At 44.0% G+C, this 27,151-nt stretch overlaps 4 protein-coding genes, 1 long non-coding RNA gene and 1 pseudogene across 9 annotated transcripts; 4 read left to right on the top strand and 2 right to left on the bottom strand.

The window, feature by feature from the left end:
• Positions 1–3,925: 3,925 nt before the first annotated feature.
• Positions 3,926–7,018, top strand: LOC120320846. The gene is made up of 7 exons (XM_043206879.1): positions 3,926–4,036; positions 4,115–4,286; positions 5,333–5,509; positions 5,692–6,018; positions 6,121–6,208; positions 6,282–6,486; positions 6,549–7,018. Exons 1-6 carry the CDS (start codon positions 3,926–3,928, stop codon positions 6,325–6,327), a joined length of 921 nt encoding a protein of 306 aa, XP_043062814.1. The 3' UTR covers positions 6,328–6,486; positions 6,549–7,018.
• A 3,991-nt stretch (positions 7,019–11,009) lies between these two features.
• Positions 11,010–12,692, top strand: LOC120320637. Of its 5 annotated transcripts, none has more exons than XM_039370897.2 (6): positions 11,010–11,183; positions 11,324–11,692; positions 11,795–11,896; positions 11,956–12,052; positions 12,119–12,160; positions 12,223–12,692. In XM_039370897.2, the coding sequence occupies exons 2-6, from the start codon at positions 11,669–11,671 to the stop codon at positions 12,312–12,314; spliced, it is 357 nt and encodes a 118-aa protein (XP_039226831.1). In that variant the 5' UTR covers positions 11,010–11,183; positions 11,324–11,668; the 3' UTR covers positions 12,315–12,692. The 5 variants fall into 5 exon arrangements, with proteins under 5 accessions (XP_039226831.1, XP_039226830.1, XP_039226827.1 ...); XM_039370896.2 differs by having other exon boundaries at positions 11,015–11,183; positions 11,795–11,882; positions 11,936–12,052; XM_039370899.2 differs by having other exon boundaries at positions 11,025–11,183; positions 11,324–11,731.
• A 268-nt stretch (positions 12,693–12,960) lies between these two features.
• LOC120320635 lies at positions 12,961–13,861 on the bottom strand. Its single transcript, XM_039370883.2, has 2 exons — positions 13,490–13,861; positions 12,961–13,432 (listed from the first exon to the last, which is right to left on the bottom strand). Exons 1-2 carry the CDS (start codon positions 13,670–13,672, stop codon positions 13,154–13,156), a joined length of 462 nt encoding a protein of 153 aa, XP_039226817.1. The 5' UTR covers positions 13,673–13,861; the 3' UTR covers positions 12,961–13,153.
• Positions 13,862–17,612: 3,751 nt separating this feature from the next.
• On the top strand, positions 17,613–18,169 carry LOC120320639. The gene is made up of 3 exons (XR_005560163.1): positions 17,613–17,713; positions 17,779–17,820; positions 17,881–18,169. It is a non-coding gene; the product is annotated as an uncharacterized LOC120320639 (long non-coding RNA).
• A 410-nt stretch (positions 18,170–18,579) lies between these two features.
• LOC120320633 lies at positions 18,580–20,575 on the bottom strand (annotated as a pseudogene).
• A 1,571-nt stretch (positions 20,576–22,146) lies between these two features.
• LOC120320636 lies at positions 22,147–26,330 on the top strand. Its single transcript, XM_043206878.1, has 6 exons — positions 22,147–22,617; positions 22,758–23,126; positions 23,229–23,316; positions 23,390–23,486; positions 23,553–23,594; positions 26,210–26,330. The coding sequence occupies exons 2-6, from the start codon at positions 23,103–23,105 to the stop codon at positions 26,328–26,330; spliced, it is 372 nt and encodes a 123-aa protein (XP_043062813.1). The 5' UTR covers positions 22,147–22,617; positions 22,758–23,102.
• The last annotated feature ends 821 nt before the right edge of the window (positions 26,331–27,151 follow it).

Below are 27,151 nucleotides of genomic sequence, written 5' to 3'. Positions count from 1 at the left end.
GCGGGCTGTTTGACTTCGATTAATCGGAAGGAAAAAAAAAAAAACATGGTTGGTACTCGATGTTCTAATATTTTTACCGCCAGATTGTTATCGATATACCGCGAAGCTTTTAACGGCTTCGGTATCTGGTCTCACACTCCGATTTATGTTTTGAGCGTTGGCGGGCTATTGGGCTTCGATATATCGGCAGGAAAAACATGTCTGGTACTCGATGTTCTAGCATTTTAACCGCCAAATTGTTATCGATGTCCCGCGACGCGTTTCCCGGTATTGTTGGCATTATCGGTAGCTGGTCCCACAACTCCTAGGCAAGAAGCGTGTGTAAATTGTGTAAGTGATTAAATGTGTTATAGTTTTGAGCAGTAATTAACAATATTATTGTTGCTTTCAGTGTCGTTGCTCACAACGCCGCTGCGGAGATGCCAGCATATAACAGGCAACGGCCCATCCGGACCGTCAACCCCAATGATGCATTCCAACTGTGGCTGGCGAAAAGCATGCGGCGCAGTGTGACGTCATCAACAGGAATTTTTTTTTTTTTTTTTTAAATTTTCAGCGCCTAATAGACGCTGGCATTTTTATTGTACTCTGATTTTTCTTTTTAAAAAATATATAGTAACAATTTATGGCATATTTACATTTTTGGATTTGCGGTATTTATACGCGCTTAGTTACAAGTGTTAATTTAGGAATTACATTTACGAGTGACATTTTTGGTTAACTTGGCTGCGGTTATGCGCGCATTTAAATTTAACTAGGAGAAATAGTTTGCAACAATTTACAGTTTTAGATTTCTTGGTAGTCATTTTGCGCGCCATAGTTTAAGGTATCGGTTTAAGTTTAAAGTAAACATAAAAATTGCTTATCATTAGAGGGGACAGTTATAAGTGGATTTTAGAGTAATATGTAAGTTGATTTGCATTAGACAGGCGTTGGCGTGGTGTCCAGCGATGAGACTATAATTGACGGCGGCGACGAAAGTTGGTTACTATCATCCGACGAGATAGATAGTACTGTTGCCCATCCTTCATTTATGTCTCCATTATGGCCGTCCATTTTGTTGTTGCGTTTCGTGTTTTTCACTTTAAATAGCTGCTGCACAGGCGCCACTGCCGGGTTAAAAAAGCTACTGACTTGCCGATTTGTGTTCGGAGCGAAGGCGGGCTGTTGGACTTCGATAAATCGACAGGAAAAACACGGCTGGTACTCGATGTTATAGTATTTTTAACCGCCTGATTGTTATCGATATCCCGCGAAGCTTTTACCGGCATCGGTAGCTGGTCTCACACTCCGATTTAAATTTGGAGCGTTGGCGGGCTGTTTGACTTCGATTAATCGGTAGGAAAAAAAAAAAAAAAAAACATGGTTGGTACTCGATGTTCTAATATTTTTACCGCCAAATTGTTATCGATATACCGCGAAGCTTTTAACGGCTTCGGTATCTGGTCTCACACTCCGATTTATGTTTTGAGCGTTGGCGGGCTATTGGGCTTCGATATATCGGCAGGAAAAACATGTCTGGTACTCGATGTTCTAGCATTTTAACCGCCGAATTGTTATCGATGTCCCGCGACGCGTTTCCCGGTATTGTTGGCATTATCGGTAGCTGGTCCCACAACTCCTAGGCAAGAAGCGTGTGTAAATTGTGTAAGTGATTAAATGTGTTATAGTTTTGAGCAGTAATTAACAATATTATTGTTGCTTTCAGTGTCGTTGCTCACAACGCCGCTGCGGAGATGCCAGCATATAACAGGCAACGGCCCATCCGGACCGTCAACCCCAATGCATGCATTCCAACTGTGGCTGGCGAAAAGCATGCGGCGCAGTGTGACGTCATCAACAGGAAGAAGCCGGTTGGCCGTAAATGCAATTTTATACCAATCTGTGGGGGAAAAATTAATCAATACTTATTTTTTCCAGATCGGATTGTCGAGTCATTTGCCGGTCCAATACGGTTTGGGCAGGGGCCAAGCTAGGAGTATGCCATCTGGCAGCTGCGGCAAAACATTGCCTTCTGCTAATTCCGCCGTTGCTGTTTTAGCTGCTAGTGAGTGTGTCACCGCCTACATGAGCCCGATGAGCCGAGGGCTGGCGCCAGTTTGCATTTATGAGCCGCTGCCGTTGCTGCTGCAGGCATCGGAGAGGTGGGCAGCGTAGGCCTGCTTCCATCTTCAGGCTGCTGTCCGTCGGATGACCGTCGTCTTCTCCATCTAACAAGCCCCTGTTACCGGCCAGGGCCAGGCGAGGAGTACGGGACGTCTGAAAGTGCCGATGGTTTTTGCTGAGGATCCATTTCCTGCTACCGGTGCCGCTGGTGTTGTTGCTGCTGTTGCTGGTGAGTGTGTCGCCGCCTGATGCATTTCAACACACAAAATGTATTAGAAGGGGAGAAACTAATCCAGTCTTCTTTCTTCCAGGGTGACAAGCCACTGTTTGCTGGCACGTGATGATTGACCAGGTGCCAAGAAGAAGTCAAGTCGCAGGGAATTGTCAAAGGCCAAAAACACCCTCTGCTGCCGATGCTGAGGGCATCGGTGCTGATGTTGCTGCTGCTGCACAGTGAGTCGTTCAGGTGAGGGCTGGCGTCAGTGTTCGCAATTTGGACGTCTGTATCTTCTGCTGTTATTTCAGGATTTACTGTTCTAATTGCATGGCAAGCCTGTTGCCGCCGGCCGAAAGGACGCGCATAGGTGTCTCCAGTGTCTTCGCCCAGGCCTTCAGCCGGCTCCTGCCAAGCGTTTCAGACGGTCCCTGTGAGAGCCGCTGGTGCGCTGCATCATACAGCAGTTGAATTGGAGTTGTTTTGGACACAGCCATGCAGACGCCGCTGACCCTGCTGGCGCTGTTGTTGCTGCCGCTGATGTTATGCTGTTCCAGTCTCTCCTCATTCATCTGGTTCGCAAAGCCCTGACGCTGCGTATGCGACCCCTGGTGCTGCTTCCCATGCTTCAGTAACTTCTCCTCCAGCTTATTGTTGGTGGGCGTGCATCGGGGGCGGATCCTCAAGTTTCCGGCGCTTCAGTCTCCACATCCGGGCTTTCAGAGAGGGCTTTTGTTGTTGCTTTTGCCGGCCTTGCTTCTGCTGATTGCTGTAGCTGCTGCCATTGTGGGCTAGACCTGTTTCTGCTGCTGTTGTTGTGTCGTGGAGGTTTGGTGAGAGAGATTGTAAGGAATGGAAAGAAAACTAATACATATTCTCTTTCTTTCAGGGAGGAGCGCTGATGAGGCGTCAGATGCAGCAGCAAATGGAGCCGTGAAAGCAGAAATACCGCAGGCGCTAAAGCCCCCGGTTGGAAAGGAAGAATGCGCCGCAGTCCCGCGTCTTCAACAGGAATACGCCAGTTTGCCACGAGTGATGATCCTGCTTGCGGTTCCTTTGCTGCGGCAGTTTCTGCTTTTGGGGCAAACATACACAGCATGCTGTTCAAGGTGCTATTCCGGCCACCGGATTTACGACGCCCCGCTTCTGCGTAGGCATACGCTGCCGGATCCTCCAGTTAATGGCGCTTCAGACCCCTAATGCAGGGCTTCCGGATTGGTGGACGTGGGCGGCATGTTGTTCTTCACCCTGTCGTGCTTCTGCTCGGTGCCGTTTCTGGCCTTGCCGGGATTATTGCTGTCGCATTAGGTGAGCCAAGCAGCTGCAAGTCGTCTGCTGCCGATGTTGTTGTAGTTGCTGCTGTTGGTGAGAAGGGTCGTAAGCTGAAGGGGAGAAATTAATCCGTGCTTCCTTCCTTATTCCAGGACGAAACGCCGGGAAAATTTGTCGGTCCAGGACAATTTGCCTGACCCCGATCGAGGAGTCGGGTCGTCGGAGAATGCCGAAAGGCTTCTGCTACAAAGTCTCTTCCTGCTGTTGCTGACGCTGTATGCTGTTCCCGCTGCTCGCTAGTGAGTGCATCGCCGCATCAAGATCTCGCTCAGCATGGGGGAGCTGATTAGCACGATGCCGCATATATGCCATGATGTGAGCTTCCCATCTGTGGCTGGAGGGAAAAAATCGCCGCAGTCCAGCGTCATCTGCATGAAGGCGCCGGTTGTCCAGGAAAGAGATTTAATCCAATAGCTAAAGGGAAAGAAAAAACTAATCCATGCTTATTTCTTTTTTTTCCAGAGCGAGTCTCCAGGGGCCAAGCGAGGAGTCTGGTCGTCGGAAGTTGCCAGATGGAATCTGCTGCGAAACATTATGCTGCTGCTGCCAATATTGTTGTTGTTGCTGCATGCTGGACTGCATGCACCATTGTTGCTGCATGGCAAGCATGTTGCCCCCGGTCAACCAGCTGAGCGTGATTGAAATGTTGCTGATGACGCCGTCTCATGTCCAAGCATTGCAGGCAGTCCTCATAAGCGCGACCGCCGCGTCGGCATAACACCGCCAAAAGGACCGTTTGCTAAGATGGACTCGGTCACGCAGGGGGCGCCGACCCTACTGCCGCTGTCGTTGTTGCTTTTGGGGCAAAAGCGCGCCTCACACTAGAGCCCCGCCTCATCAGGAAGACCGGATTTGCCATGCCGGCGTTGGGCTCAGGGTCATACAGGCCTACAGAAATGGTGGGTGTGGGCGGCGAAATGTTCAGCACACCACCAGGCCTCCTCCTCAACTGATTCTGGTCTTGCTGCTGCTGTTGTTGCTGACTTGGTGAGCTAATACTTTTGTCAGTCGCCCGATGCGCTGTTGCTGTTGTTGTGATTTAGTTTATGAGAAAAGGAAAGTGAATTAAAACATGTTATCTCTCTTTTAGGTTGGAGCGCTGGTGTGTCGCCCAATACGGCAGCAGATGGATCCATAAGGAGCCAATAAGGCGGAAAGACCGCAGTCGCAAGTCCCTCGGTTGGAAAGTAACGATGGATTTTCAATAGCGTCAGGAGAAATGATTTGAGAGCGCAGCTTGTGCCATGCAGGCATAATTATTTTGTTAACCAGTAGGTGATTAGTTAAGTTAATTTTACCATAGTATATATAAGCAGATTTCCCTTTTTATGTAACCTGTAACTTAGCCTTTAGCCTTTTTATATTTCTTTCCTCTCTTTTCAATATTTTGCCACCCCTTCTTTTTTGACGTTTCTGGTGAAAGTACGGGAGACAGAATGATGATTTCTGCCCCGCATCCACGCATTTATTTGCCTGTGATTACACAGAGTGCAATATCTAGGTACAATTATTTTCGATTTTGAATTTGTACATTGTTGGGGATGAGTGTTAGGGTTGGACAGGTGTGGTAGATATACATGATTTGGTATTTTCTTAATTATAAACATTGCGTGGATGGTAACATTAACATATGATTTTTGTTTGTTTACATTTTTAAGAGTTTCAGGCAATTTGCATGAGTCAATTTATTTGAGTTTAAAATTGGTTTTATTTATATTTTCAGGTACCCCCGCCAGAAGGACGGAAGCACCGAGCCTCAGGAATCTTTGCCGGTGGGGAATGGGAGCTGCTTGTCCCAGTTATTTGCAGTCGCAGGCTGCGCGCAACTTTTGAATTTGAGTTGGGCCAGCGTTTCTGGTAAGTATTCATGGTGGAATTTTAGCCGGCTGTCAAAAGTGGTACTATTTACCACCACAGCGGCCGTTGTTTTGCGTTTGAGTTTTCATTTTTCATTTTAGTTACAGCAGTTTCACCAGTCGTCAGAGTTTTATTTTCAGTTCGGATCCCGCGCCGCCGTCAATTTAGGTTTTAATTTGCAAGAGGCTGCCAACCCGCCCATGGGTCTCATTGCCAGCCTTCAAATGGTCCAAATCGCAGTGGATTCCCGCGCCGCCGTCTAATTCCAAGGTCCAGGGAGTTGCTGCATTTCAGCTGGAGTTCTTCAGTGCGTAGTGGATTCCCGCGTCGCCGTCTTATTCCAGGGTCCAGGGAGTTGCTTCACTTCGGTTGGAGTTCATCGTGTGTCGGCGAGAGCGTCGTCATTGCTTTGGAGTCACCAGGGTCGTCGCTTCTGTGGGTCGTCTCGCCAGGGAAAGGAGGCATCTTGTGGACGCCGGGCCAAGATGCTTTGCTTAGGGCCGACGCTCGTAAGTGTCCATGGAATTGGATGCAGAAAATTGGATTAGATAAGTATATCTATGTGTTTAGTTTTGTTTTGTCTGATTTTTGTTTTGTCTTTTCTTTTGCAGGTCCAATTCGTCCAGGATTTTTCATTTTTGTCCGGTGGGATTTGGGAAGGAATGCATTGCCTTGGATTTATAAAGAGCATCGTCGGAGGTTCGTATTTGTCAGTGAGTTTGTAAATGCATTTAGTTTTCTGTTGTTGTTAGTTTATTTTGCTCTTTTTCAGGGATATTGTCAGTATGTCGTTGCTACCAAGAAAAGGTGGAATTTAAGGGTCAAGATTTTGACCTTTTGTCGGGTCAACAGCGCCGCACTTGGAATTCGTAAGGACGAGAGGGCTTCCCAACTTGGAAACGGCATCAAAACATTTTAGGTTTTTAATGTTTTAGGTGCCGAAATCGTCGTTTTTCATTTCGCCGAGTCGGGAAATGGTAAGTTGCGTGATTTTATGTTTTTATAAATTTGTTTTTTAATTTGTTTTATGATTTTACAGGGATTTTGTTTGTATGCCGTTGCTGCCAGAAAAAAGTCGATTTCAAGGGTCGCGAAATTGACCTTTTGCCGGGTCAGCAGCGGCGCACCTAGGGTTAAGAAGGACGAGGGTGCACCCCAACATGGAGACGGCATCCAAACATTATAGGATTTTTATGTTTTAGGTGACAAAAGCTTCGTTTTTCGTTGCGCCTAGCAGGGAAGTAGTAGGTTGCGTAGTTTTATGCTTTTATTAATATGTTTTTCTTTTTCAGGGATATTGTCAGTGTTATCGTTGCTACCAGAAAAAGTCGAAATTCAAGGGTCACGATTTTGACCTTTTGCCGGGTCGGCAGCGCCGCACCAAGGGTCAATAAAATCGAGGGGGCTTCCTGGAATAGGGACGGCATCAAAACATTGTGGATTTTTATATATATTATTATATATTGCTCTGTTTTATGTTTTGATTAAAGTATTTCAATCTTTAACGGAGATTTTGTCGATATTGCATTTCTGGAGGAAAAAAGTCAATTATAGAGGTTACGATTTCGACCTTTTGCCGGGTCGGCAGCACCACGCCTAGGGTCTGTAAAAACGAGGGGGAAACCCAATAAGGAAACTGCATCAAAACATTGTATGTTTTTTGTGTTATGAGTGTCAAGAAGTTAGTTTGTCCATTTCGCCCAGTCGGGTCGTCTTTTGTCGTCAAGTATGGCTTTCATAGAGATTGCAGCTGGTGTTTTGGGACATTTCAAAGGAATTGCAGCAAAAAATTCAGATAAGTGACGTTGTGCATACGCTGCTGCAATGAGTCGACTTAAATTCATCATGTTTTTGCTGCGCGTTGATCCTTCTCCTGTCCATCAGCTTCCAGTTTCGTATATGCTGGTCCTAGTGGGTGGCATCCTTTACGTCTTCATCGTGGGGGTCAGCAGGAATACGTCGTCAAGAGGTTTATTCGTCCGGATTTCTTGCTTGTATAATTAAGGCCATTAATATATCAATTTTCTTTTCCAGGTTGTCAACTCTATTTGCCAGTTTAATGACTGGGTCGTCGGGTTGGCTATTTTCTGGAAAAGTGTTGATATTTTGTGGTGAGGGCGTTGTCTCCTTGACTATCTTTGGCTTTAGATTTGCCAAAGCAGCTCTGCTCGTTGTCGGGGGGCTGTCGTCTTTTCCCTGTTTGTGCTCCATAGCTTTTTCTACCTTTTTTTGTTCCTTTCGAAGCCCGTTCTGGAATTTTTCCAGATGCCTTTGCGCAGGGTTTTTAGTCATATTTGGGGCCTTTACCTTAGGATTGGTCCTGCTATTTGTGGAGGCCTTGTTTGTACTCCGGCGCCATTTATTTAGGCGTTTTTGGATGGCGATTTCATGTGAAGAAAGGTACGGTAGGTTTGGCCTACTATCCTTCACATTTTGCCGGAACGGGTTCATTGCAGACTTCCTGGCGGCTTCCTTTCGGGCTTCGGCCATTTCGGTACTATAGGGTAGTCGGGGGGTCTTGTTGAAAGGGGGGCGGGGCTGACGTTCGTTATTGTTGCTTTTTGCGTCCATTATTGTCCTAATTTTGTGAAAATCTATCCTGTTGACTGCTAATTTTTGCTTCTCTGCCTTATAGGCAGGGCACCCCTTATATGCGCTGATGTGGTTTCCTTGGCAGTTTGAACAGGTGGCGGGGGTTGATCTTGGCTTAGTGCACTCACTAGACCAATGCTGGCCAGCGCACTTCATGCACCTTGGGGGCTTCATACATGTGTTCCTAGCATGCCTGAATCCCTGGCACCTGAAGCACTGGACCGGTTCCCTCGTCCTGTTTTTCCTTTCGATTTCCACTTTTTGTCCTCCTAGCTGTTTAATGGAGAGGATCCTAAGGTGGCTTCCGTCCATGGCCGAGACAATTTCTACCTCGTGCATCCGCATCGGACCACCAGTTGCAGGATTTGTCATGTTCCTTGTGAACTTAGTCTGGTGGCCGAGCTTCTGCAGCTCGCTGGTGATCCACGAGCAAGGGGTAGAGGGGTGCAGGTGACGAATAACAACTCTGAAACCCCTTTCAGATTTATTCTGGTTTGAATAGTATGGGATACCACTTTTAGCTAGTATGTCTTTAATTATTCTATGTGCAGTCAAGTCTTTAGCCTGTATAGTTACACCGTTTCCTATAGACGTTTTTGTTGTAAAACTGTCTACCCCTGCTGAGTAATTTAGCTTTTCCAATAGTGGCACGATTTCCCTAACATTTTCTATATGAATAGGGGGGGCCCTGCGGCTCTGTGGAACTATTTGCCACGGGGGCAGTTCGGTAGCCGAATTTTTAGGGGGAGGGGGGGCAATTTCAGTTTGCGCCGGTACGCTGCGTGCAGAGGCCTTTTCACTCTCGACTGGGTGGCGGGGGGCTTTTATTTCCTCGACAATACTTTTGGCCGCCTTACTTTTAAAGATGGGGGTGGCTAGGGGGGGAAAGGGTTTGGGGTCGCAAAATTGGTGGGCACACATGCTTTTTTATTGGGCGTTTTATAGCTAAAGCTATCCATGTCCATGTTGGTATTTGTGCGCTTGCCCGGGGTTTTCGTAATTGGAGCCGGATCAGAGGATGCCACTAGTCCTGGACCGGTTCCGGCCACCACTTCCGAAAAACTCATAGGCAGGGCGCCCGTGCTATTGGGGGGTGAATTAAAAAGGTCCCGCTTGGCTGCAGGCCGGTTTAGGGTTCTGGATGCAGATGTGTTACCCATAGAGTGTGTAGTGGTGACTTTGAAATTTAAATTAGCCTGAACAGGGGAACACAAAGAAGCGCCTTTCAGTTGGGGGGAGATGCATTTATTTTTTGTAGTTTTCGCGAGAATGGTGGGTTTATTTTTTAAGCTTAATTTGGAAATGTCAGGTTTAGGATACAAGTTTTGGAAAAAAGTATTGCGAGTTATAAATTTATGTTGTGTTTCACCTTGGTTGTGGTCCCTGCTATTGTCATATATATTGGCTAGTTTATGTAGTGTGTCAGCATTTGCAAGCGCGGGACTTTTTGAGCGGCTGTTTGTGCTTATGTTAATAACCTTGCTTGTGTGTGTAGGTGAGAGAGAGTGAGGGGAAATGCTTTTAGAGCCAATTTTTGTAGATGAGCTGAGGTTTCTCTCCATGCTGTTGTCTTCATGTGTGGGGAAAGGGAAATTTCTAAGAGCGCCGCTCTTTTTGTCATCCATGTTGGTATTAGTGGTTTCAGCTGCATTGGTGTTGTGAGCTGTTGTCAATTTTTTCCCCCTATTTGTATGTGTGACAGAAAGAGGGGAAACCACTGGCCCATTTGAGACGCTACTTTTGGCGCCAGCTGTTTCTTTATTAGTATTAGTAAGGAAGAGCGGGTCTTTTTGGGCATTTTTGTTTTCTCTATTCTCTTTCCCCTTATATGTAAGTGAATTTATAATTTTTATAGCAGCCTCGGAAGGGTTTTTTAGACTGTTAATTGCAGAGTTGGAAGACGATTTTTTCATGTTTATTATACTGATATTAAACTGAGAGTTGTTAGAATTTTGGGACATGGGCGAGATTTCCAGGTAGAAAGGGGTATTTTGACTTTCTGGGCTCGAGAAAAGAGAGAGCACCTCATCATTTGAAGAGTCGTCAGAGAGAATTACTTGGGCCATAATATTTGCTGACTATATGTAAAGGAACGATACTTTTTGTGGTATAAATACCCTGGCTTTGGTTTTGGCGGGTCCTTTGGTACGATTCCTTTTCTTTGCTAGTCCTTCTTTGCCTCTTTTTTGCGTTCTTCCTTCTTTGCGACGTTAGCGTTCTTCTTTATGGTTCTCCTTTAAGGTTCCTCTTTATAGCTCCTCTTTATGGTTCTTCTTTATGGCTCCTCTTCTTTATTAAAATCTGCAGCTCGCTGAGTTTGTCGATTTGTCTCAAAGTATTTCACCGAAAAACCCGAATTTATATGCTTTTTAATATGTTTATTTTAATTGTTTATTTTAATTGTTTGTCGAATTGTTTCTGTATAAATTTTTCGGTCGGGAATTTTTTGTTTTTTCACTTGTGGAGATTTTCACTTAAATGTCCCGTTTAATTTTTCGTTTGCTTTGTACTTTTGATTGTATTTTAAATTGTAATTGGTTTAAACAATTTAGGCAATTTAAAATATTTTTTATTAACTTTGCTATTTGAACTTTGCTTTTGTCTTTTCGCTTGCGGAGTTTTTTTTTTTTTGACGTTTCTGGTGAAAGTACGGGAGACAGAATGATGATTTCTGCCCCGCATCCACGCATTTATTTGCCTGTGATTACACAGAGTGCAATATCTAGGTACAATTATTTTCGATTTTGAATTTGTACATTGTTGGGGATGAGTGTTAGGGTTGGACAGGTGTGGTAGATATACATGATTTGGTATTTTCTTAATTATAAACATTGCGTGGATGGTAACATTAACATATGATTTTTGTTTGTTTACATTTTTAAGAGTTTCAGGCAATTTGCATGAGTCAATTTATTTGAGTTTAAAATTGGTTTTATTTATATTTTCAGGTACCCCCGCCAGAAGGACGGAAGCACCGAGCCTCAGGAATCTTTGCCGGTGGGGAATGGGAGCTGCTTGTCCCAGTTATTTGCAGTCGCAGGCTGCGCGCAACTTTTGAATTTGAGTTGGGCCAGCGTTTCTGGTAAGTATTCATGGTGGAATTTTAGCCGGCTGTCAAAAGTGGTACTATTTACCACCACAGCGGCCGTTGTTTTGCGTTTGAGTTTTCATTTTTCATTTTAGTTACAGCAGTTTCACCAGTCGTCAGAGTTTTATTTTCAGTTCGGATCCCGCGCCGCCGTCAATTTAGGTTTTAATTTGCAAGAGGCTGCCAACCCGCCCATGGGTCTCATTGCCAGCCTTCAAATGGTCCAAATCGCAGTGGATTCCCGCGCCGCCGTCTAATTCCAAGGTCCAGGGAGTTGCTGCATTTCAGCTGGAGTTCTTCAGTGCGTAGTGGATTCCCGCGTCGCCGTCTTATTCCAGGGTCCAGGGAGTTGCTTCACTTCGGTTGGAGTTCATCGTGTGTCGGCGAGAGCGTCGTCATTGCTTTGGAGTCACCAGGGTCGTCGCTTCTGTGGGTCGTCTCGCCAGGGAAAGGAGGCATCTTGTGGACGCCGGGCCAAGATGCTTTGCTTAGGGCCGACGCTCGTAAGTGTCCATGGAATTGGATGCAGAAAATTGGATTAGATAAGTATATCTATGTGTTTAGTTTTGTTTTGTCTGATTTTTGTTTTGTCTTTTCTTTTGCAGGTCCAATTCGTCCAGGATTTTTCATTTTTGTCCGGTGGGATTTGGGAAGGAATGCATTGCCTTGGATTTATAAAGAGCATCGTCGGAGGTTCGTATTTGTCAGTGAGTTTGTAAATGCATTTAGTTTTCTGTTGTTGTTAGTTTATTTTGCTCTTTTTCAGGGATATTGTCAGTATGTCGTTGCTACCAAGAAAAGGTGGAATTTAAGGGTCAAGATTTTGACCTTTTGTCGGGTCAACAGCGCCGCACTTGGAATTCGTAAGGACGAGAGGGCTTCCCAACTTGGAAACGGCATCAAAATATTTTAGGTTTTTAATGTTTTAGGTGCCGAAATCGTCGTTTTTCATTTCGCCGAGTCGGGAAATGGTAAGTTGCGTGATTTTATGTTTTTATAAATTTGTTTTTTAATTTGTTTTATGATTTTACAGGGATTTTGTTTGTATGCCGTTGCTGCCAGAAAAAAGTCGATTTCAAGGGTCGCGAAATTGACCTTTTGCCGGGTCAGCAGCGGCGCACCTAGGGTTAAGAAGGACGAGGGTGCACCCCAACATGGAGACGGCATCCAAACATTATAGGATTTTTATGTTTTAGGTGACAAAAGCTTCGTTTTTCGTTGCGCCTAGCAGGGAAGTAGTAGGTTGCGTAGTTTTATGCTTTTATTAATATGTTTTTCTTTTTCAGGGATATTGTCAGTGTTATCGTTGCTACCAGAAAAAGTCGAAATTCAAGGGTCACGATTTTGACCTTTTGCCGGGTCGGCAGCGCCGCACCAAGGGTCAATAAAATCGAGGGGGCTTCCTGGAATAGGGACGGCATCAAAACATTGTGGATTTTTATATATATTATTATATATTGCTCTGTTTTATGTTTTGATTAAAGTATTTCAATCTTTAACGGAGATTTTGTCGATATTGCATTTCTGGAGGAAAAAAGTCAATTATAGAGGTTACGATTTCGACCTTTTGCCGGGTCGGCAGCACCACGCCTAGGGTCTGTAAAAACGAGGGGGAAACCCAATAAGGAAACTGCATCAAAACATTGTATGTTTTTTGTGTTATGAGTGTCAAGAAGTTAGTTTGTCCATTTCGCCCAGTCGGGTCGTCTTTTGTCGTCAAGTATGGCTTTCATAGAGATTGCAGCTGGTGTTTTGGGACATTTCAAAGGAATTGCAGCAAAAAATTCAGATAAGTGACGTTGTGCATACGCTGCTGCAATGAGTCGACTTAAATTCATCATGTTTTTGCTGCGCGTTGATCCTTCTCCTGTCCATCAGCTTCCAGTTTCGTATATGCTGGTCCTAGTGGGTGGCATCCTTTACGTCTTCATCGTGGGGTCAGCAGGAATACGTCGTCAAGAGGTTTATTCGTCCGGATTTCTTGCTTGTATAATTAAGGCCATTAATATATCAATTTTCTTTTCCAGGTTGTCAACTCTATTTGCCAGTTTAATGACTGGGTCGTCGGGTTGGCTATTTTCTGGAAAAGTGTTGATATTTTGTGGTGAGGGCGTTGTCTCCTTGACTATCTTTGGCTTTAGATTTGCCAAAGCAGCTCTGCTCGTTGTCGGGGGGCTGTCGTCTTTTCCCTGTTTGTGCTCCATAGCTTTTTCTACCTTTTTTTGTTCCTTTCGAAGCCCGTTCTGGAATTTTTCCAGATGCCTTTGCGCAGGGTTTTTAGTCATATTTGGGGCCTTTACCTTAGGATTGGTCCTGCTATTTGTGGAGGCCTTGTTTGTACTCCGGCGCCATTTATTTAGGCGTTTTTGGATGGCGATTTCATGTGAAGAAAGGTACGGTAGGTTTGGCCTACTATCCTTCACATTTTGCCGGAACGGGTTCATTGCAGACTTCCTGGCGGCTTCCTTTCGGGCTTCGGCCATTTCGGTACTATAGGGTAGTCGGGGGGTCTTGTTGAAAGGGGGCGGGGCTGACGTTCGTTATTGTTGCTTTTTGCGTCCATTATTGTCCTAATTTTGTGAAAATCTATCCTGTTGACTGCTAATTTTTGCTTCTCTGCCTTATAGGCAGGGCACCCCTTATATGCGCTGATGTGGTTTCCTTGGCAGTTTGAACAGGTGGCGGGGGTTGATCTTGGCTTAGTGCACTCACTAGACCAATGCTGGCCAGCGCACTTCATGCACCTTGGGGGCTTCATACATGTGTTCCTAGCATGCCTGAATCCCTGGCACCTGAAGCACTGGACCGGTTCCCTCGTCCTGTTTTTCCTTTCGATTTCCACTTTTTGTCCTCCTAGCTGTTTAATGGAGAGGATCCTAAGGTGGCTTCCGTCCATGGCCGAGACAATTTCTACCTCGTGCATCCGCATCGGACCACCAGTTGCAGGATTTGTCATGTTCCTTGTGAACTTAGTCTGGTGGCCGAGCTTCTGCAGCTCGCTGGTGATCCACGAGCAAGGGGTAGAGGGGTGCAGGTGACGAATAACAACTCTGAAACCCCTTTCAGATTTATTCTGGTTTGAATAGTATGGGATACCACTTTTAGCTAGTATGTCTTTAATTATTCTATGTGCAGTCAAGTCTTTAGCCTGTATAGTTACACCGTTTCCTATAGACGTTTTTGTTGTAAAACTGTCTACCCCTGCTGAGTAATTTAGCTTTTCCAATAGTGGCACGATTTCCCTAACATTTTCTATATGAATAGGGGGGGCCCTGCGGCTCTGTGGAACTATTTGCCACGGGGGCAGTTCGGTAGCCGAATTTTTAGGGGGAGGGGGGGCAATTTCAGTTTGCGCCGGTACGCTGCGTGCAGAGGCCTTTTCACTCTCGACTGGGTGGCGGGGGGCTTTTATTTCCTCGACAATACTTTTGGCCGCCTTACTTTTAAAGATGGGGGTGGCTAGGGGGGGGAAAGGGTTTGGGGTCGCAAAATTGGTGGGCACACATGCTTTTTTATTGGGCGTTTTATAGCTAAAGCTATCCATGTCCATGTTGGTATTTGTGCGCTTGCCCGGGGTTTTCGTAATTGGAGCCGGATCAGAGGATGCCACTAGTCCTGGACCGGTTCCGGCCACCACTTCCGAAAAACTCATAGGCAGGGCGCCCGTGCTATTGGGGGGTGAATTAAAAAGGTCCCGCTTGGCTGCAGGCCGGTTTAGGGTTCTGGATGCAGATGTGTTACCCATAGAGTGTGTAGTGGTGACTTTGAAATTTAAATTAGCCTGAACAGGGGAACACAAAGAAGCGCCTTTCAGTTGGGGGAGATGCATTTATTTTTTGTAGTTTTCGCGAGAATGGTGGGTTTATTTTTTAAGCTTAATTTGGAAATGTCAGGTTTAGGATACAAGTTTTGGAAAAAAGTATTGCGAGTTATAAATTTATGTTGTGTTTCACCTTGGTTGTGGTCCCTGCTATTGTCATATATATTGGCTAGTTTATGTAGTGTGTCAGCATTTGCAAGCGCGGGACTTTTTGAGCGGCTGTTTGTGCTTATGTTAATAACCTTGCTTGTGTGTGTAGGTGAGAGAGAGTGAGGGGAAATGCTTTTAGAGCCAATTTTTGTAGATGAGCTGAGGTTTCTCTCCATGCTGTTGTCTTCATGTGTGGGGAAAGGGAAATTTCTAAGAGCGCCGCTCTTTTTGTCATCCATGTTGGTATTAGTGGTTTCAGCTGCATTGGTGTTGTGAGCTGTTGTCAATTTTTTCCCCCTATTTGTATGTGTGACAGAAAGAGGGGAAACCACTGGCCCATTTGAGACGCTACTTTTGGCGCCAGCTGTTTCTTTATTAGTATTAGTAAGGAAGAGCGGGTCTTTTTGGGCATTTTTGTTTTCTCTATTCTCTTTCCCCTTATATGTAAGTGAATTTATAATTTTTATAGCAGCCTCGGAAGGGTTTTTTAGACTGTTAATTGCAGAGTTGGAAGACGATTTTTTCATGTTTATTATACTGATATTAAACTGAGAGTTGTTAGAATTTTGGACATGGGCGAGATTTCCAGGTAGAAAGGGGTATTTTGACTTTCTGGGCTCGAGAAAAGAGAGAGCACCTCATCATTTGAAGAGTCGTCAGAGAGAATTACTTGGGCCATAATATTTGCTGACTATATGTAAAGGAACGATACTTTTTGTGGTATAAATACCCTGGCTTTGGTTTTGGCGGGTCCTTTGGTACGATTCCTTTTCTTTGCTAGTCCTTCTTTGCCTCTTTTTGCGTTCTTCCTTCTTTGCGACGTTAGCGTTCTTCTTTATGGTTCTCCTTTAAGGTTCCTCTTTATAGCTCCTCTTTATGGTTCTTCTTTATGGCTCCTCTTCTTTATTAAAATCTGCAGCTCGCTGAGTTTGTCGATTTGTCTCAAAGTATTTCACCGAAAAAACCGAATTTATATGCTTTTTAATATGTTTATTTTAATTGTTTATTTTAATTGTTTGTCGAATTGTTTCTGTATAAATTTTTCGGTCGGGAATTTTTTGTTTTTTCACTTGTGGAGATTTTCACTTAAATGTCCCGTTTATTTTTCGTTTGCTTTGTACTTTTGATTGTATTTTAAATTGTAATTGTTATAAACAATTTTAGGCAATTTAAAATATTTTTTATTAACTTTGCTATTTGAACTTTGCTTTTGTCTTTTCGCTTGCGGAGTTTTTTTTTTTTTGACGTTTCTGGTGAAAGTACGGGAGACAGAATGATGATTTCTGCCCCGCATCCACGCATTTATTTGCCTGTGATTACACAGAGTGCAATATCTAGGTACAATTATTTTCGATTTTGAATTTGTACATTGTTGGGGATGAGTGTTAGGGTTGGACAGGTGTGGTAGATATACATGATTTGGTATTTTCTTAATTATAAACATTGCGTGGATGGTAACATTAACATATGATTTTTGTTTGTTTACATTTTTAAGAGTTTCAGGCAATTTGCATGAGTCAATTTATTTGAGTTTAAAATTGGTTTTATTTATATTTTCAGTACCCCCGCCAGAAGGACGGAAGCACCGAGCCTCAGGAATCTTTGCCGGTGGGGAATGGGAGCTGCTGTCCCAGTTATTTGCAGTCGCAGGCTGCGCGCAACTTTGAATTTGAGTTGGCCAGCGTTTCTGGTAAGTATTCATGGTGGAATTTTAGCCGGCTGTCAAAAGTGGTACTATTTACCACCACAGCGGCCGTTGTTTTGCGTTTGAGTTTTCATTTTTCATTTTAGTTACAGCAGTTTCACCAGTCGTCAGAGTTTTATTTTCAGTTCGGATCCCGCGCCGCCGTCAATTTAGGTTTTAATTTGCAAGAGGCTGCCAACCCGCCCATGGGTCTCATTGCCAGCCTTCAAATGGTCCAAATCGCAGTGGATTCCCGCGCCGCCGTCTAATTCCAAGGTCCAGGGAGTTGCTGCATTTCAGCTGGAGTTCTTCAGTGCGTAGTGGATTCCCGCGTCGCCGTCTTATTCCAGGGTCCAGGGAGTTGCTTCACTTCGGTTGGAGTTCATCGTGTGTCGGCGAGAGCGTCGTCATTGCTTTGGAGTCACCAGGGTCGTCGCTTCTGTGGGTCGTCTCGCCAGGGAAAGGAGGCATCTTGTGGACGCCGGGCCAAGATGCTTTGCTTAGGGCCGACGCTCGTAAGTGTCCATGGAATTGGATGCAGAAAATTGATTAGATAAGTATATCTATGTGTTTAGTTTTGTTTGTCTGATTTTTGTTTTGTCTTTTCTTTTGCAGGTCCAATTCGTCCAGGATTTTTCATTTTTGTCCGGTGGGATTTGGAAGGAATGCATTGCCTTGGATTTATAAAGAGCATCGTCGGAGGTTCGTATTGTCAGTGAGTTTGTAAATGCATTTAGTTTTCTGTTGTTGTTAGTTTATTTTGCTCTTTTTCAGGATATTGTCAGTATGTCGTTGCTACCAAGAAAAGGTGGAATTTAAGGGTCAAGATTTTGACCTTTTGTCGGGTCAACAGCGCCGCACTTGGAATTCGTAAGGACGAGAGGGCTTCCCAACTTGGAAACGGCATCAAAACATTTTAGGTTTTTAATGTTTAGGTGCCGAAATCGTCGTTTTTCATTTCGCCGAGTCGGGAAATGGTAAGTTGCGTGATTTTATGTTTTATAAATTTGTTTTTTAATTTGTTTATGATTTTACAGGGATTTTGTTTGTATGCCGTTGCTGCCAGAAAAAAGTCGATTTCAAGGGTCGCGAAATTGACCTTTTGCCGGGTCAGCAGCGGCGCACCTAGGGTTAAGAAGGACGAGGGTGCACCCCAACATGGAGACGGCATCCAAACATTATAGGATTTTTATGTTTTAGGTGACAAAAGCTTCGTTTTTCGTTGCGCCTAGCAGGGAAGTAGTAGGTTGCGTAGTTTTATGCTTTTATTAATATGTTTTTCTTTTTCAGGGATATTGTCAGTGTTATCGTTGCTACCAGAAAAAGTCGAAATTCAAGGGTCACGATTTTGACCTTTTGCCGGTCGGCAGCGCCGCACCAAGGGTCAATAAAATCGAGGGGGCTTCCTGGAATAGGGACGGCATCAAAACATTGTGGATTTTTATATATATTATTATATATTGCTCTGTTTTATGTTTTGATTAAAGTATTTCAATCTTTAACGGAGATTTGTCGATATTGCATTTCTGGAGGAAAAAAGTCAATTATAGAGGTTACGATTTCGACCTTTTGCCGGGTCGGCAGCACCACGCCTAGGGTCTGTAAAAACGAGGGGAAACCCAATAAGGAAACTGCATCAAAACATTGTATGTTTTTTGTGTTATGAGTGTCAAGAAGTTAGTTTGTCCATTTCGCCCAGTCGGGTCGTCTTTTGTCGTCAAGTATGGCTTTCATAGAGATTGCAGCTGGTGTTTTGGGACATTTCAAAGGAATTGCAGCAAAAAATTCAGATAAGTGACGTTGTGCATACGCTGCCTGCAATGAGTCGACTTAAATTCATCATGTTTTTGCTGCGCGTTGATCCTTCTCCTGTCCATCAGCTTCCAGTTTCGTATATGCTGGTCCTAGTGGGTGGCATCCTTTACGTCTTCATCGTGGGGGTCAGCAGGAATACGTCGTCAAGAGGTTTATTCGTCCGGATTTCTTGCTTGTATAATTAAGGCCATTAATATATCAATTTTCTTTTCCAGGTTGTCAACTCTATTTGCCAGTTTAATGACTGGGTCGTCGGGTTGGCTATTTTCTGGAAAAGTGTTGATATTTTGTGTGAGGGCGTTGTCTCCTTGACTATCTTTGGCTTTAGATTTGCCAAAGCAGCTCTGCTCGTTGTCGGGGGGCTGTCGTCTTTTCCCTGTTTGTGCTCCATAGCTTTTTCTACCTTTTTTGTTCCTTTCGAAGCCCGTTCTGGAATTTTTCCAGATGCCTTTGCGCAGGGTTTTTAGTCATATTTGGGGCCTTTACCTTAGGATTGGTCCTGCTATTTGTGGAGGCCTTGTTTGTACTCCGGCGCCATTTATTTAGGCGTTTTTGGATGGCGATCATGTGAAGAAGGTACGGTAGGTTTGGCCTACTATCCTTCACATTTTGCCGGAACGGTTCATTGCAGACTTCCTGGCGGCTTCCTTTCGGGCTTCGGCCATTTGGTACTATAGGTAGTCGGGGGGTTTGTTGAAGGGGGGGGGGCTGACGTTCGTATTGTTGCTTTTGCGTCCATTTTGTCCTAATTTTTGAAAATCTATCCTGTTTACTGCTAATTTTTGCTTTTCTGCCTTATAGGCAGGGCACCCCTTATATGCGCTGATGTGGTTTCCTTGGCAGTTTGAACAGGTGGCGGGGGTTGATCTGGGTTGGTGCACTCACTAGACCAATGCTGGCCAGCGCACTTCATGCACCTTGGGGGCTTCATGCATGTGTTCCTAGCATGCCTGAAGCCCTGGCACCTGAACACTGGACCGGTTCCCTTGTCCTGTTTTTCCTTTCTATTTCCACTTTTTGTCCGCCTAGTTGTTTAATGGAGAGGATCCGAAGGTGGCTTCCGTCCATGACCGAGGCGATTTCTACCTCATGCATCCGCATCGGGCCACCAGTTGCAGGGTTTGTCATGTTCCTTGTGAACTTAGTCTGGTGGCCGAGCTTCTGCAGCTCGCTATTGATCCACGAGCAAGGGGTAGAGGGGTGCAGGTGACGAATAACAACTCTGAAACCCCTTTCAGATTTATTCTGGTTTGAGTAGAATGGGATACCACTTTTAGCTAGTATGTCTTTAATTGTTCTATGTGCAGTCAAGTCTTTCGCCTGGATAGTTACCCCGTTTCCTATAGATGTTTTTGTTGTAAAACTGTCTACCCCTGCTGAGTAATTTAGCTTTTCCAAAAGTGGCACGATTTCCCTAACATTTTCTATATGAATAGGGGGGGCCCTGCGGCTCTGTGGAACTATTTGCCACGGGGGCAGTTCGGTAGCCGGATTTTTGGGGGGAGGGGGGGCAATTTCAGTTTGCGCCGGTGCGCTGCGTGCAGAGGCCTTTTCACTCTCGACTGGGTGGCGGGGGGCTTTTATTTCCTCGACAATACTTTTGGCCGCCTTACTTTTAAAGATGGGGGTGGCTAGGGGGGGGAAAGGGTTTGGGGTCGCAAAATTGGTGGGCACACATGCTTTTTTATTGGGCGTTTTATAGCTAAAGCTATCCCTGTCCATGTTGGTATTTGTGCGCTTGCCCGGGGTTTTCGTAATTGGTGCCGGATCAGAGGATGCCACAATTCCTGGACCGGTTCCGGCCACCACTTCCGAAAAACTCATAGGCAGTGCGTTCGTGCTATTGGGGGGTGAATTAAAAAGGTCCCGCTTGGCTGCAGGCCGGTTGAGGGTTCTGGATGCAGATGTGTTACCCATGGAGTGTGTAGTGGTGACTTTGAAATTTAAATTAGTCTGAACAGGGGAACACAAAGAAGCGCCTTTCAGTTGGGGGGAGATTCTTTTATTTTTTGTAGTTTCCGCGAGAATGGTGGGTTTCTTTTTTAAGCTTAGTTTGGAAATGTCAGGTTTAGGATATAAGTTTTGGAAAAAAGTATTGCGAGTTATTAATTTATGTTGTGTTTCACCTTGGTTGTGGTCCCTGCTATTGTCATATATATTGGCTAGTTTATGTAGTGTGTCAGCATTTGCAAGCGCGGGACTTTTTGAGCGGCTGTTTGTGCTTATGTTAATAACCTTGCTTGTGTGTGTAGGTGAGAGAGAGTGAGGGGAAATGCTTTTAGAGCCAATTTTTGTAGATGTGCTGAGGTTTCTCTCCATGCTGTTGTCTTCATGTGTGGGGAAAGGGAAATTTCTAAGAGCGCCGCTCTTTTTGTCATCCGTGTTGGTATTAGTAGTTTCAGCTGCGTTGGTGTTGTGAGCTGTTGTCAATTTTTTCCCCCTATTTGTATGTGTGATAGAAAGAGGGGAAACCACTGGCCCATTTGAGACGCTACTTTTGGCGCCAGCTGTTTCTTTATTAGTATTAGTAAGGAAGAGCGGGTCTTTTTGGGCATTTTTGTTTTCTCTATTCTCTTTCCCCTTATATGTAAGTGAATTTATAATTTTTATAGCAGCCTCGGAAGGGTTTTTTAGACTGTTAATTGCAGAGTTGGAAGACGATTTTTTCATGTTTATTAAACTGATATTAAACTGAGAGTTGTTAGAATTATGGGACATGGGCGAGATTTCCAGGTAGAAAGGGGTATTTTGTCTTTCTGGGCTCGAGAAAAGAGAGAGCGCCTCGTCATTTGAAGAGTCGTCAGAGAGAATTATTTGGGCCATAATATCTGCTGACTATATGTAAAGGAACGATACTTTTTGTGGTATAAATACCCTGACTTTGGTTTTGGCGGGTCCTTTGGTACGATTCCTTTTCTTTGCTAGTCCGTCTTTGCCTCTTTTTTGCGTTCTTCCTTCTTTGCGACGTTAGGGTTCTTCTTTATGGTTCTCCTTTATGGTTTCTCTTTATAGCTCCTCTTTATGGTTCTTCTTTATGGCTCCACTTCTTTATTAAAATCTGCAGCTCGCTGGGTTTGTCGATTTGTCTCAAAATATTTCACCGAAATCACCGAATTTATATGCTTTTTTTTAAAATGTTTATTTTAATTGTTTATGAAAATTGTTTGTCAAATTGTTTCTGTATAAATTTTCCCGCCGGGAATTTTTTGTCTTTCCACTTGTGGAGATTTTCACTTTAATGTCCCGTTTATTTTTCGTTTGCTTTGTACTTTCGATTGTATTTTAAATTGTAATTGTTATAAACAATTTTAGGCAATTTAAAAATATCTTTTATTAACTTTGCTATTTGGACTTTGCTTTTGTCTTTTCACTTGCGGAGATTTTCACTTAACTGTCCCGTTTATTTTTCGTTTGCTTTTACTTTCGATTGTATTTTAAATTGTAATTGTTATAAACAATTTTAGGCAATTTAAAATATCTTTTATTAACTTTGCTATTTTTTTTTTTTGACGTTTCTGGTGAAAGTACGGGAGACAGAATGATGATTTCTGCCCCGCATCCACGCATTTATTTGCCTGTGATTACACAGAGTGCAATATCTAGGTACAATTATTTTCGATTTTGAATTTGTACATTGTTGGGGATGAGTGTTAGGGTTGGACAGGTGTGGTAGATATACATGATTTGGTATTTTCTTAATTATAAACATTGCGTGGATGGTAACATTAACATATGATTTTTGTTTGTTTACATTTTTAAGAGTTTCAGGCAATTTGCATGAGTCAATTTATTTGAGTTTAAAATTGGTTTTATTTATATTTTCAGGTACCCCCGCCAGAAGGACGGAAGCACCGAGCCTCAGGAATCTTTGCCGGTGGGGAATGGGAGCTGCTTGTCCCAGTTATTTGCAGTCGCAGGCTGCGCGCAACTTTTGAATTTGAGTTGGGCCAGCGTTTCTGGTAAGTATTCATGGTGGAATTTTAGCCGGCTGTCAAAAGTGGTACTATTTACCACCACAGCGGCCGTTGTTTTGCGTTTGAGTTTTCATTTTTCATTTTAGTTACAGCAGTTTCACCAGTCGTCAGAGTTTTATTTTCAGTTCGGATCCCGCGCCGCCGTCAATTTAGGTTTTAATTTGCAAGAGGCTGCCAACCCGCCCATGGGTCTCATTGCCAGCCTTCAAATGGTCCAAATCGCAGTGGATTCCCGCGCCGCCGTCTAATTCCAAGGTCCAGGGAGTTGCTGCATTTCAGCTGGAGTTCTTCAGTGCGTAGTGGATTCCCGCGTCGCCGTCTTATTCCAGGGTCCAGGGAGTTGCTTCACTTCGGTTGGAGTTCATCGTGTGTCGGCGAGAGCGTCGTCATTGCTTTGGAGTCACCAGGGTCGTCGCTTCTGTGGGTCGTCTCGCCAGGGAAAGGAGGCATCTTGTGGACGCCGGGCCAAGATGCTTTGCTTAGGGCCGACGCTCGTAAGTGTCCATGGAATTGGATGCAGAAAATTGGATTAGATAAGTATATCTATGTGTTTAGTTTTGTTTTGTCTGATTTTTGTTTTGTCTTTTCTTTTGCAGGTCCAATTCGTCCAGGATTTTTCATTTTTGTCCGGTGGGATTTGGGAAGGAATGCATTGCCTTGGATTTATAAAGAGCATCGTCGGAGGTTCGTATTTGTCAGTGAGTTTGTAAATGCATTTAGTTTTCTGTTGTTGTTAGTTTATTTTGCTCTTTTTCAGGGATATTGTCAGTATGTCGTTGCTACCAAGAAAAGGTGGAATTTAAGGGTCAAGATTTTGACCTTTTGTCGGGTCAACAGCGCCGCACTTGGAATTCGTAAGGACGAGAGGGCTTCCCAACTTGGAAACGGCATCAAAACATTTTAGGTTTTTAATGTTTTAGGTGCCGAAATCGTCGTTTTTCATTTCGCCGAGTCGGGAAATGGTAAGTTGCGTGATTTTATGTTTTTATAAATTTGTTTTTTAATTTGTTTTATGATTTTACAGGGATTTTGTTTGTATGCCGTTGCTGCCAGAAAAAAGTCGATTTCAAGGGTCGCGAAATTGACCTTTTGCCGGGTCAGCAGCGGCGCACCTAGGGTTAAGAAGGACGAGGGTGCACCCCAACATGGAGACGGCATCCAAACATTATAGGATTTTTATGTTTTAGGTGACAAAAGCTTCGTTTTTCGTTGCGCCTAGCAGGGAAGTAGTAGGTTGCGTAGTTTTATGCTTTTATTAATATGTTTTTCTTTTTCAGGGATATTGTCAGTGTTATCGTTGCTACCAGAAAAAGTCGAAATTCAAGGGTCACGATTTTGACCTTTTGCCGGGTCGGCAGCGCCGCACCAAGGGTCAATAAAATCGAGGGGGCTTCCTGGAATAGGGACGGCATCAAAACATTGTGGATTTTTATATATATTATTATATATTGCTCTGTTTTATGTTTTGATTAAAGTATTTCAATCTTTAACGGAGATTTTGTCGATATTGCATTTCTGGAGGAAAAAAGTCAATTATAGAGGTTACGATTTCGACCTTTTGCCGGGTCGGCAGCACCACGCCTAGGGTCTGTAAAAACGAGGGGGAAACCCAATAAGGAAACTGCATCAAAACATTGTATGTTTTTTGTGTTATGAGTGTCAAGAAGTTAGTTTGTCCATTTCGCCCAGTCGGGTCGTCTTTTGTCGTCAAGTATGGCTTTCATAGAGATTGCAGCTGGTGTTTTGGGACATTTCAAAGGAATTGCAGCAAAAAATTCAGATAAGTGACGTTGTGCATACGCTGCTGCAATGAGTCGACTTAAATTCATCATGTTTTTGCTGCGCGTTGATCCTTCTCCTGTCCATCAGCTTCCAGTTTCGTATATGCTGGTCCTAGTGGGTGGCATCCTTTACGTCTTCATCGTGGGGGTCAGCAGGAATACGTCGTCAAGAGGTTTATTCGTCCGGATTTCTTGCTTGTATAATTAAGGCCATTAATATATCAATTTTCTTTTCCAGGTTGTCAACTCTATTTGCCAGTTTAATGACTGGGTCGTCGGGTTGGCTATTTTCTGGAAAAGTGTTGATATTTTGTGGTGAGGGCGTTGTCTCCTTGACTATCTTTGGCTTTAGATTTGCCAAAGCAGCTCTGCTCGTTGTCGGGGGGCTGTCGTCTTTTCCCTGTTTGTGCTTTTTTTTTTTGACGTTTCTGGTGAAAGTACGGAAGACAGAATGATGATTTCTGCCCCGCATCCACGCATTTATTTGCCTGTGATTACACAGAGTGCAATTTCTAGGTACAATTATTTTCGTTTTTGAATTTGTACAATGTTGGGGATGAGTGTAAGGGTTGGACAGGTGTGGTAAATATACATGATTTGGTATTTTCTTAATTATAAACATTGCGTGGGTGGTAACATTAACATATGGTTTTTGGTTTGTTTACATTTTTTAGAATTTCAGGCAATTTGCATAAGTCAATTTATTTGAGTTTAATTTTACTTTTATTTATATTTTCAGGTACCCCCGCCAGAAGGACGGAAGCACCGAGCCTCAGGAGTCTTTGCCGGTGGGGAATGGGAGCTGCCTGTCCCAGTTATTTGCAGCACGCAGGCTGCGCGCAACTTTTGAATTTGAGTTGGGCCAGCGTTTAGCAGTTTCACCAGTCGTCAGAGTTTTATTTTCGTGTGGAGATCCCGCGCCGCCGTCAATTTAGATTTTAGTTTGCAGGAGGCTGCCAACCCGCCCATGGGTCTCATCGCCAGCCTTCAAATGGTTCAAATCGCAGTGGATTCCCGCGCCGCCGTCTTAATTCAAGGTCCAGGGAGTTGCTGCATTTCAGCTGGAGTTCTTCAAATCGCAGTGGATTCCCGCGTCGCCGTCTAATTCCAGGGTCCAGGGAGTTGCTGCGCTTCAGCTGGAGTTCATCAAAGTATCAGCGAGAGCGTCGTCATTGCTTTGGAGTCACCAGGGTCGTCTCTTCTGTGGGTCGTCTCGCCAGGGAAAGGAGGCATCTTGTGGACGCCGGGCCAAGATGCTTTGCTTTGGGCCGACGCTCGTAAATGTCAATGGAATTGGATGCAGAGAATTGGATTAGATAAGTATATCTATGTGTTTAGTTTTGTTTTGTCCGATTTTAGTTTTTTGTCTTTTCTTTTGCAGGTCCAGTTTGTCCAGGATTTTAAATTTGTCCGGTGGGATTTGGAAAGGAAAGCGGTGCCATGGATTTATAAGAAGCATCGTTGGGGAGGTTCGTGTATGTCGGTAGGTTTGTATATGCATTTAGTGTTCTGTTGTTGTTAGTTAATTTTGTACTTCTTCAGGGATATTTTCATTATACCACTACTATTATAAAAAGGTCGAATTTGAGGGTCACCATTTTGACCTTTTGCCGGGCCGGCAGCGCCACACCCAGAATTCAGGAGGGCGAGGGGGCATTCCGATATGGAAACGGCATCAAAACATTATATGTTTTTAATGTTTTTAGGTGCCAAAAACATCGTTTTCCGTTGCGTAAGTCGGGAGGTAGAAATTTGCATAGTTTACGCTTTTATTAATTAATTTTGTTCTTTTTCAGGGATGTTTTCAGTGTACTGTTGCTGCCGGGAAAAAAGTCGAATTCAGGGGTCATGCTTTTGGCCTTTTGCCAGGCCAGCAGCGCCGCGCTTAGGATTCAGAAGGACGAGGGGGCATCCTAGCATGGAAATGGCATCAAAAAATTATGCGTTTTTAGTGTTTTAGTTGCCAAAAACTTCGTTTTCTGTTGCGTCTAGTAGGTGAGTTGTGGATTTCATCGTTTTATGCTTTTATTAATTTGTTATTCTTTTTCAGGGATATTGTAGTTGCTACCGGGAAAAAAGTTGAATTTAGGGGTCACGATTTTGGCCTTTTGCCGGGTCGGCAGCGCCGCACCAAGGGTCAATAAAAACGAGGGTGCTTCTTGACATGGGGACGGCATCGAAACTTTGTGCATTTTTATATATATTATTATATATTACACTGCTATATGTTTTGATTAAATTATTACAATCTTTAACGGAGATTTCGTCAATATTGCATTTCTGAGGGAAAAAAGTCAGTTTTAGAGGTTTCTATTTCGTCCTTTTGCCGGGTCGGTGGCACCACTCCTAGGGTCTGTAAAACGTGGGGGAATCCCAATAAGGAAACTGCGTCAAAACATTGCATGTTTTTTGTGTTCTAAGTGTCAATGAGTTGGTTTGTCCACTACGCCAAGTCGGGTCGTCTTTTGTCATCGAGTACGGCTTTAGGGGAGATTGCTTTTTTTTGACGTTTCTGGTGAAAGTACGGGAGACAGAATGATGATTTCTGCCCCGCATCCACGCATTTATTTGCCTGTGATTACACAGAGTGCAATATCTAGGTACAATTATTTTCGATTTTGAATTTGTACATTGTTGGGGATGAGTGTTAGGGTTGGACAAGTGTGGTAAGTATACATGGTTTGGTATTTTCTTACTTATAAACATTGCGTGGATGGTAACATTAACATATGGTTTTT

Source organism: Drosophila yakuba, chromosome 2L (assembly GCF_016746365.2).
Source record: "Drosophila yakuba strain Tai18E2 chromosome 2L, Prin_Dyak_Tai18E2_2.1, whole genome shotgun sequence".
NCBI lineage: Eukaryota > Metazoa > Arthropoda > Insecta > Diptera > Drosophilidae > Drosophila > Drosophila yakuba.
Note: the sequence above shows the minus strand (reverse complement) of the source record. Positions and strands in the feature narration are given on the sequence as shown.